The sequence below is a fragment of the Arachis hypogaea genome, chromosome 11, assembly GCF_003086295.3.
Source record: "Arachis hypogaea cultivar Tifrunner chromosome 11, arahy.Tifrunner.gnm2.J5K5, whole genome shotgun sequence".
Lineage (NCBI taxonomy): Eukaryota > Viridiplantae > Streptophyta > Magnoliopsida > Fabales > Fabaceae > Arachis > Arachis hypogaea.
Genome location: NC_092046.1, coordinates 6,655,379 through 6,665,630, shown reverse-complemented (window position 1 = coordinate 6,665,630; position 10,252 = coordinate 6,655,379). Strand labels below are relative to the sequence as shown.

The following is a 10,252-nucleotide window of genomic DNA, read 5'->3' as shown; positions in this document are numbered from 1 at the left end:
TAGCTATAGTTGAATATCAAAGTATGTTAATGGAGTGCCACAACTCTTTAAACTACAACTAAGCTAACAAATTTCTCATCAACACAATTTCAGAAATTACTGTGAGTGCGTTGGTTATAGCCACAACAATCATACATTTTACAAAATAATTTACACATTTTCACATCAAACAGATGTAAATTAGGCAAAAAAAGTATCCCAAATTTCAGAATCAACAAATGCATAAAAATGAATTCCAAAAAAACCAAGCATGACCAAAACCAATTTATAAGAAGCACAGCACAAACAAAATTAATGAAACAAGATATGAGGACATAGAACCAAATCCACAGAAGCTATCTACGCATCTATACATCAGAACAAAGAACCAAATCGAATTGAAGAGAGAAAAAGAAAGATTCTTTCTATGCATCTAGTTGAACAAAGAACCAAATCCATAGAACATAACTCGCGACATAAAAAATCGACCAAAATCAGTAATGAAATTTGACCACAACTAACCTAGGTTACACAAGCTGTGACGACAACAACGAAGTTTGATGAACTCGACAGCAACAGGGGAGACTCTCTCAACTGGGTTCCTCAGATGTTATCCTGTGAAGGAGCAAATGAAGACATGAGAACTCGCAGCCTAGGAAGACGAACCTCGACGGCGACTCACTTACCTTGCGGTGGTTACGAGGGGGACGTGCTGACACTAGCGACATAGAGGCTGGAAGCACTTTGAAGCACAAATGAGAAGATGGAATGAGGGGCTGCTCACACTGAAGCCCTAATCTGATTTGAAGAAAGGGTAAAGTTGACATTAGTTAATTACAATAGGGGTATTTTAAGTACAAAAATATTATTAAAGTTTCAGTCTCTGTCTTTAAAAATCTCAGTCTCCAGTGTCCCTACTTTTTGGTGAGGTACTGAATTACTGAAATTTTTGAGACAGAGACACAAATTTAAGTACCAGTCTCTACCTCAACAAACATAATACTAAGTTCTTGTCCCCCAGTCTTAGTTCTAGTCTCTGCAAACAAATGCTACCCAAATGACAAGAAAAAGAAATACCATTTTAACCATCTAATCATACTAAAACCCTATAGTTCCAACATAATATACTAAGCTAAATCCACATAACAAGTTTCAATCACATATGAGAACTTCAGATAATGGAACGCACAAGGGCAATCTTCCGTAAATCTGACAAGCCCCAGAAGTGAGCACACACATTCAGACTCTCAGAAAACTTCAATACTACCTTCACCACCTCGTTATCACCGAACCCAAGTTGTGTAAGCTTCTCACCGACCTTAAACTTCTCGTTCACACCAAGGATGGCATCAGCAAGTAGTTGGGCATTCTTCCTTTGGTCAGTGGAAGATTGCTGGATATGGTCAGCCATCCTCTCTAAAACATCAACCTGCTTTCTCTTCTTTCCATAATGCCTTGTGCTTCCTCCACTTGTACCAACTTCAGAGTGTGAGGCTTGTCCTTGCATTGATTGCCCTCTGTCTATGTTTGGATTTGGAGACATTTCAGAGTCGTCAAATCCAATTGTCTGGTCTTCAGTCTCTTTATTAACCTGTTCCTCTACATCAAAGCCACTGATGGCACCTGCTCCCGTGGCTCTATCCTTATCGAATATACCCTCCATCCGGTGAAACAGAGGAAAGGGCTTGCCAGGACTATAAAATTTGGTTGGATGTGCCTACGAAAACAAAAACAAGATTGTAGTCAATATATACAAAGAAAAAAGATACAAGTCATTCAAGTAGGGATAAGATCACACACGACCTTGAACCACGTATCAAGGGCATATTTGCTATTAGTCTCGACACATTGTTTTTCATGATTCCAGCCAAATCCACTGCATGCAAGCATGTCAGCGGCGTACTGATACTTCTCCTTCAACTGCTTATGCTTATTCTTGTAGTATTTCATGGTTAGACACCCAGGGAAAGCCTTCAGTATCTTCAGAGCTAGTTTCTCAAAACTTTCGGGTTTGAATTGACCACAATCAGCCCTCTGACCATCTACAATGAACTCCTCCATGAAGCCAACAAAAGCATCAATCTCTTCATTACTCCATATGCATTTGTTGTCCATTATCACCTAACAAAATTAACATAAATAACCATAAGCAAATACAACAAGTGTAAACCCTAAACCACAAACAAATACAATTGTAAAAAACAACCATAAACAGTTTTAATAACCATAAACATTTTTAATAACCACAAACAAATAGTTGCTATTACAAACAAATAGTTGTGATGCGTGAGCATCTTTTCTTTATTTTCTATTCATTTTAGATATGAATTTATTTAGTTTTAATTAAATTTTTGTGTTTCAAAACATGTTTAGATGCTACTTTGAGTTGGTCTATTATTTTGATTATTTTAGGCAAAGTTTGGATCGGTTTGACAGAGTCTGTGCAGAAGAAAAAAGAAGAATGTCAACTCTGTTAAACTGGCGCTAAACACCGCATCTGGCATTTAGCGCCCAAGTACTTTGGATTGCGTGCAGTCATTCTGTCAAGTTGGCGCTAAACGCAAACCTAGGCATTTAGTGCCAGGTGCCTCGTAACGTGTGCGAGCTCTCTGCCTCATAGGGCGCTAAACGCTGAACCTAATATTTAGTGCCAGGCAGTCAGAAACAAATTGGAGCTTACTGCCATCTGAGGCGTTAAACACCGATTTTAGCATTTAGTGCCAAACACACGGATCAACCTCACTCAAAGGAGCATCTTTAGTTAGATTTGGCTTTTAATTATTATATTTTGTTTTATTTTGGTTATTTTTATTTACAAATAAAATCTTTTAGAGCTAGAATTTATTATTTTATTTTAGTTTCAAATCAAATTAGGTTAGATATAAAAAAAAAGATTAAGCCCTTCGGGATGACTTCTCCCTTACGCACCTCATTACAGTTTTTACACACTCTTGGAGCCCTAGTTTTCTCTCTGAGTCATGAGCAACTAAACCTCCCCGGTTAAGGTTAGGAGCTCTATTTGTTCTATGGATTAATACTATTACCATTTTATTTTGATTAATGTATTGATTCCAATTTCAAGGATTTGCTTTCGTTCTTCATCTTAGGGATTGGAGTATATTGGAAGATAACCCTTTTTCTACTTGAGTTCTTGTTAAATCTTGAAAAAGTAATTTACGTGGACAAAAGCTTGAAAGTAATTTCTCCTAAATCACTAATTACTTGGACTTAACGGGATGCGTGACATATAATCCTCTTATATTTGGGTAATTAGAAATTCTGTGGCTAATAAACTAGAATTGGACTTAACCCTCTAATCGAAGTCAAGTGATCAAGGAATTGGCGGTTGATTAGGTTAAAGGAGACTAAATTACTAAGGAATTAGGGTTTAGTCAATCACATTTTGTCATGAATTGAATCTTGCATGATTAAAATAGTTGTTAAGAAATAGAAATCCAGAAAATAAACAACTCTGAAACCTTAACTGTTCTCTCACATACTTTTCACACCAAATTTATTGTTTGCTTTCTAAATTCCAGAATGCAATTTGAACCCCGAAATACTCTTTTCTATTTGTCTAACTAAGTGAATCATTCAATTGTTGTTGCTTAGTCCATCAATTCTCGTGGGATTGACCCTCACTCACCTGAGGTATTACTTGGTACGACTCGATGCACTTGCCGGTTCAGTTGTGGTATTCTAATTCTGCACCAAGTTGCTATTACAATGTTTCCCTTCACAACAAGTCTTACAAATTAAAATGCATCTATTACAACATAAATTAATCAATGACAACATACATTAAAATCTACTACAACACAAGTTAATCTATTACTACTCTATACGATTAGTTCGCCACTCTTCATACATCTCAGTTGCTATGTTGTCACGCCAGTGTGTCCACTCGTTCGTGTTTTCAACCACATCAATCATTTCATCTGGTGCTTTATCTGGGTCGGGACCCCCAATCGTGCACCTGGTGGCTTTGGGTTCTTCTCCGAACTGAACAAGATGTTGTCGCGGACCGCATGTCGGTCCAGGTTCATACGGGCATCCTTCAATGACTTGAAAGCTTCCCATTGGTCTTTCTCCATTCTCCTCATGTAATCCTTGACAACCATCTCCATACCTTCCAGCTCGGGATCCTTGTCTTTCCCTTTCATGACTCTTGACGGTGTTTCCACACCCTTGGGGGTGGCTAGAACATTCTCTGAGTTCTTAGCCTTGTTTCTATTTTGGCTTGGATTCCCACCCTGCTCCAGTAAGGCCTTAGGAGTAGACACAGGTTTCTTCAGAGTTTGTGGGTTTTTTCCTGCACCCGATTTGGGGACCCATTTTAGAGTTTGGGTCCTAACCGTTGCCTCTTGGGCCTGGGGTAGCTGCGGCCCAATCTGCCCTACATCCTCTTGGTCCTTATCCAAACCTTCCATATTATATCCTGCACGTTCCCCGAACTTTCCCATGCAAATTAGCAAAGCGGGATCCCTGCCCAGAATCTTTCCCTTTTGGAGACCCGTCCTTTTTAGAATTATAGCTAGAAATCGGCACCTGATTGGCCTGAGATTTCTTATGTCCTGATTGAGCTTTCTTTTTGTCAACATATCTTTTAACCATCATCCATGGCCCAAAATCAGCGATGGATTGACCATTAATGTGATTTTGCTGATTTCGTGGGGTCTCAGACTTTCCATTCTGGTCACCCTCCCTCCCGACCGGTACCTCCACTGGAGTAGTATCTCCGGCGCTAGTGTCTTCCATCGGATTGTCGCCAGATGCGAGGTTCTCTATACATTGCTCTGATCTATGGCCATATTTGCCACATGAAAAGCAGATTTGATGCAAACTTTCATACTCAAGGTGGAGTTCACATCCAAGAACCGAGATCCGAGGTACCAGTTGTTTAGCCAGGTCAATTTCAACACATATACGGGCAAACTTCCCCCTCGAGTGAATTGAGGTGGTACGATCGACTTTTAGCATATGACCAATAGCGGATCCTACCCTCCAAAGAAACCGGTGGTTATAAAGTTCAATTGGAAGATTTGGGATCCGGATCCAGGTAGCGATTTTCCTCACTTCTGTGGAACCTGATAGGAAGAAAGGTCTCCATCTCTATACAATGAGATGGTGGCCGGCGATCATCCAGGGCCTTTCCATAAGCGCATGTGTGTAGTCCTCCTCGTCTGAAAAGTGAACCAAAAAATAGTCACGATTCATATCAATAACATGAATCTTACCTTTACTTTCCCAATCTTTGCGGAGACGTTGCTCCATGAACGCGAAAGTAACACATTTGCCCAACACCTTGACCATGAGAGCATTTTTCCATGGTTTGCACCATTCTTCAAACTCCTCTTTTGACATTGGAATCGTAGAGTAAGGGTTGAAAAGTTTCTCTACATTCCCCCATCTTCATCATCTTGATAACATTTGCCTTCAGGGTTAGGCTCATGATCATCCATGTTGAAAGGCTCTTCATGGTCGCCTTCAAAACCAGGACTGGTCAGTAGAGTATCCTTATATGAGTCTTTCAAAACTGGTATGGACTTTTCCTTTACTGGGACAATCTCCATACAATCAAACGGTTGATTGAGATCCACCTCTCCTCGCGTCTTCACTTTCTTCATACTTCGTTGCATTAGGTTATCCTCTTGAGTGGAAATCCTAGCAGAACGCTATTTTGTATCCATATTTGAGTTTTACATCAATCCAAACACTTTAATTAGTTAGATGATGATCATAATTTAACATCATAACTATTGAAATGTATTTTCAAATTTTAGTTAATTAAATTTTGTATTCGAATGTATATTACGCATAATGAAATTTAGAATATAAATTTATTTTATCCATTTAATTTTGAATTTATTTTATGAAATTTAGAATTTTGTATTTAAACGTATTGGAATATATTATTTATCCATTTAATTCAAAAATTGAATTTGAATTTCCTAAGTGTACCTAATGAAATTTAGATTTGAACATAACCTAATTACATACTATTCGTAATTATTATTATTATTATTATTATTATTATTTTAAAGGTAAATTATTATCATTTTTTTCCGAATTTTGTTTTTATTTTTGTCTAGAAAATTTTATTTGTTCAACGGTAATAAGTAATAATACTATTACCGTTTTTATCATCAGCACAAAGATTGCGATTGTTTTGAGGATATGATAAATTAAAGGGTAAAGTATATTTTTTGTCCCTAATGTTTGTTAAAAATTTCAAAAATATCCCTAAGTTTTAATTTGTTTCAATTTTATCCTTTAAGTTTTCGATTTGCATCAATTTTATCCTTATAATTAATTTTTAGATAATTAATATTTTTCTTTCCAATTATACCCCTTGTCTATCCCCCCACCATCATCATCATCACACTCCCCTCTGTTTTTCTCTCTCTATACCCCTCGTCTATCCCCCCACCATCATCATCATCACACTTCCCTCTCTTTTTCTCTCTCTCTTTTCCCCATTCTCACCATCATCTCCCCCATCGTGAATAACCATTATCAACATCCTTCTCCATCATCGTCGGCCATACCCCTCTTTTTCCTTCTTTCTCCTTTCTCCTCCAACCCTCCATCTCCACCAGCGTCAACATCAGCCGCAAATCCTTCCGCCTTGGAAAATTCGTCCAAGACCTCAACGCACTCCAAGTCTTACACAAACCGCACGTCTCCTCCGATCTCAACTTCTTTCTCTCCGTCGTCGACTTCGACAGCGAGGGAGTCTATTACTTCATCGAACAACTCGTGTGGCTCGCCAAATCGGGACCCATCGATCTGAAGTGGTCACGTTCGTCCATAGGAGGTCTGAGGAGATGGACGGAGATGAAATAGGGTTAGGAGCACTGAAGCCAAACGGAGCTTCGAGGAGAATTTTGGTTCTGTGAGGAGCAATAGGATTAGGGAAAGTCGTGGAGTTGGTATGGTTTTTCAAAATTTCATGTCAATTTTTAGTTCAAATCAATGAAAATTTTTCTTTTGAAATGGTCATTGATGGGTACAAATTTGAGCTTGAACACTGACAAAGATAAATATTATTGTGGCTTGTGGTGGTGAAATATTACATTTATTTTTGCAGTTTTGTAATTGACACCAGCAGTAGCCATGAGGACAGAGCATGAATTAGAAAAGAGAAAATAATGCTTATTCCAATTGAATGAGTACTCTTCATATTCTATGGGAACTTGAAAAGAAATGCTCCTTAATGTTAAATACAATTGAATGAGTACTCTTACATAATGGTTGTAATGGAGAGTCCGAAGAAAAAGAGAGGTATGGATTGAATGAGTACTCTTACATAATGGTTGTAATAGAGAGTCAGGAGTAAAAAGAGAGGTATGGATGGAGAAGGAAGTTGATAATAGTTGTTTGATGATGATGGTGGTGGAGCTCATGGTGAAGACGGAAGAGAAAGAGATGATGATGATGAAGATGATGGGATAGGAGAGGGGTATAATTGGAAAGAAAAATATTAATTATAAAAAAATTAACTATAAGGATAAAATTGATGCAAATCGAAAACTTAAGGGATAAAATTGAAACAAATTAAAATTTAGGGATATTTTTAAAACTTTTAGCAAACATCAAGGACAAAAAATATACTTTACCCTAAATTAAAACATAAAAAATAAGACATAAAAAACTAAAAACATATAGTATTTTTATATTTTATTTGATAATAAAAAAAATTATTAAAAAGAGATTAAAATATATTAGGATTAATTAATATTTATAAATACTCTCTTATATTCCATCATTCTAAACACTTGAGTACTCACAAACCCTAACAGCCACTCTCTCCCTCTCTCTCCGAGCTCTAACCCAGCCAGCGCCCAGCGCCGCTGTCGCCGACTCTTCTCCTCAGCCAGCGTCTAGTCCCGCCGTCGCTGATCCTCTTCTCCTAGATCCCTTCTCCTCGCGTCGTCAGGTTTGCTCGGAGCTGCTATTGGCGTTGCCGCCTCTGTCCTCCTTGTCGTCGGCCGCCGTGAACTCGTGTCTCTGTCCTCTACGTCGAGCCCCCTCTCTCTCTCTCTCTCGCTCGCGTCAAGCCTCTATCCTCGAGCCCCCTCTCTCTCTCTCTCTCTCTCTGTCCGAGTTCACTTTCCTTCCTCCCTCGCCGCCAGCCTCTGCCGCCGCCTGCAAACTCTGCTGCCGGCACCGCAACGAACACCGCCTCCTTCAGAAACTTAGCTGGAACATAGGACATGTGAAGTCCAAAGCAGCTGGACAAAGAAAGTGTAGCCGACTAAACTAACGCTTCAAATTCCGCAACCGCCATTTTCTTACAACAAAATCCTTCGTTTTACTGCACCCTTCAACTGGGGCGATGTCTTTGTCAAAAGAAGCAGAGCCAACGTTGGGTCACCTCACGCTCAAGGACACTGAGGTGAAGCTTCCACGGCCAACGAGGGTCAAGAACAAGACACCTGCTCCGATTCAAATCACAGCGGAGCAGATTCTACGGGAGGCTCGGGAGCAGGCTGAGATCCGCCCGCCAAAGCAGAAGATCACTGACCCCACTGAGCTTGGCGAGTACCGCCTCTGCAAGCGCAAAGAGTTTGAGGATCAAATTCGGCGTGTGAGATGGAACATTGGCGTGTGGATTAAGTATGCACAGTGGGAAGAGTCTCAGAAGGACTTGAAGCGAAGTTTGTGGCATTTGAGAAGCAGTATGGTGATAGGGAAGGGATTGAGGATGCTGTTGTTGGCAAAAGAAGGTTTCAGTATGAAGATGAAGTAAGGAAAAATCCCTTGAACTATGATTCATGGTTTGACTATATACGATTGGAGGAGAGTGTGGGCAATAAGGAAAGGATCAGGGAGGTTTATGAGAGAGCTATAGCTAATGTTCCTCCTGCAGAGGAGAAGCGATTCTGGCAGCTATACATCTATTTGTGGATTAATTATGCACTCTACGAAGAGCTTGATGCTGAAGATGTGGATCCAACAAGAGATGTATACAGGAAGTGTCTCAACTTGATTCCCCACAGCAAGTTTTCATTTGCAAAGATATGGCTTCTAGCAGCCCAGTTTGAAATACGTCAGCTGAATCTCAAGGGTGCTCGACAGATATTAGGAAATGCCATTGGAAATGCTCCAAAAGACAAGATTTTCAACAAGTATATAGAGATAGAACTGCAGCTTGGTAACATAGATAGATGCAGAAAACTATATGAAAAGTATCTGGAGTGGTCGCCTGAAAATTGCTATGCTTGGACCAAGTATGCAGAATTGGAGAGATCTTTATCTGAGACTGAAAGAGCTAGAGCAATATTCGAGCTTGCAATCGCTCAACCAGCATTGGATATGCCTGAGCTATTGTGGAAGGCATATATTGACTTTGAGACTGCAGAATTTGAGGCACAGAACAGTTTAGACCTGACAGAAGAAGAGCAAAAGAGGGAATGCCTTCAGCGTGCTAGAAGGGTGTTTGAGAAAGCTCTTAACTACTTCAGATCGTCTGCTCCAGAACTGAAGGAGGAAAGGGCAATGCTATTGGAGAAATGGCTCAACATGGAGGCTGCTTCTGGGAAACTTGGTGATGTTAGCTTAGTCCAGTCTAAGCTGCCGAAGAAGCTCAAGAAGAGAAGACAAGTTACTACTGAAGATGGTTCTGCCAGAATTGAAGAATTCATCGACTATTTGTTCCCTGAAAAAATTCAGACCAGTAATCTTAAGATCTTAGCAGCTGCATACCAGTGGAAGAAGAAGCAAAAATTGTCTTCTGGCGACAACTAACAATATTTTCATCTTTTGTCTTGTTTGTCACATGTATATATGTGTTCAAGTGATTACGAATGGGTTATTCGTTATTGTTAAAATCGAAACTGTTGAATACAATTATTGTGACTACAACTTAGCCCAGTTACGTCTTTATAGTTTATAACATTCACTGTTTTAGTAGAAACTTAGGTGGTTCACGTGAAGTTGACAGGTGAGAAAGAGCTTGACAGGTGAGAGAGAACTGTTAATGAAAATTTAGTCAAATCAATCAAACTATCTAACAACTCTCCGTTATTAACTTCACTTAAATTCGACTGCACCTGAGTTTATATCTACTGTTTTATCTAAGGCCAACAAATGTTAATCTACAAAAAAATAATTATGAAAATATAATTTATTTTTATTTTTTCATTCAAAAAATTAAAAAATATATATAATTATAAAAAAATAATAAAAAAATTAAAAAATAAATGATATTTTTTGTTAATATTTTTATATTTTTTTATCAAAATAAACATAAAATATAAATTTAATATCT

The 10,252-nt window shown here is 38.8% G+C and overlaps 2 protein-coding genes across 2 annotated transcripts; both read left to right on the top strand.

Annotated features, from left to right (window-relative positions):
* Window positions 1–8,317: 8,317 nt before the first annotated feature.
* LOC112720074 (uncharacterized) lies at window positions 8,318–9,855 on the top strand. The gene has a single exon (XM_072206384.1). The coding sequence runs from the start codon at window positions 8,318–8,320 to the stop codon at window positions 8,729–8,731; it is 414 nt and encodes a 137-aa protein (XP_072062485.1). The 3' UTR covers window positions 8,732–9,855.
* Window positions 8,750–9,855, top strand: LOC140176000 (uncharacterized). Its single transcript, XM_072205841.1, has 2 exons — window positions 8,750–8,759; window positions 8,852–9,855. Exons 1-2 carry the CDS (start codon window positions 8,750–8,752, stop codon window positions 9,727–9,729), a joined length of 888 nt encoding a protein of 295 aa, XP_072061942.1. The 3' UTR covers window positions 9,730–9,855.
* Window positions 9,856–10,252: the final 397 nt, after the last annotated feature.

Bases quoted from the DNA above. Each gene is read 5' to 3' on its own strand.
- LOC112720074 (XM_072206384.1), top strand. From the start codon at position 8,318: ATGTCTTTGTCAAAAGAAGCAGAGCCAACGTTGGGTCACCTCACGCTC.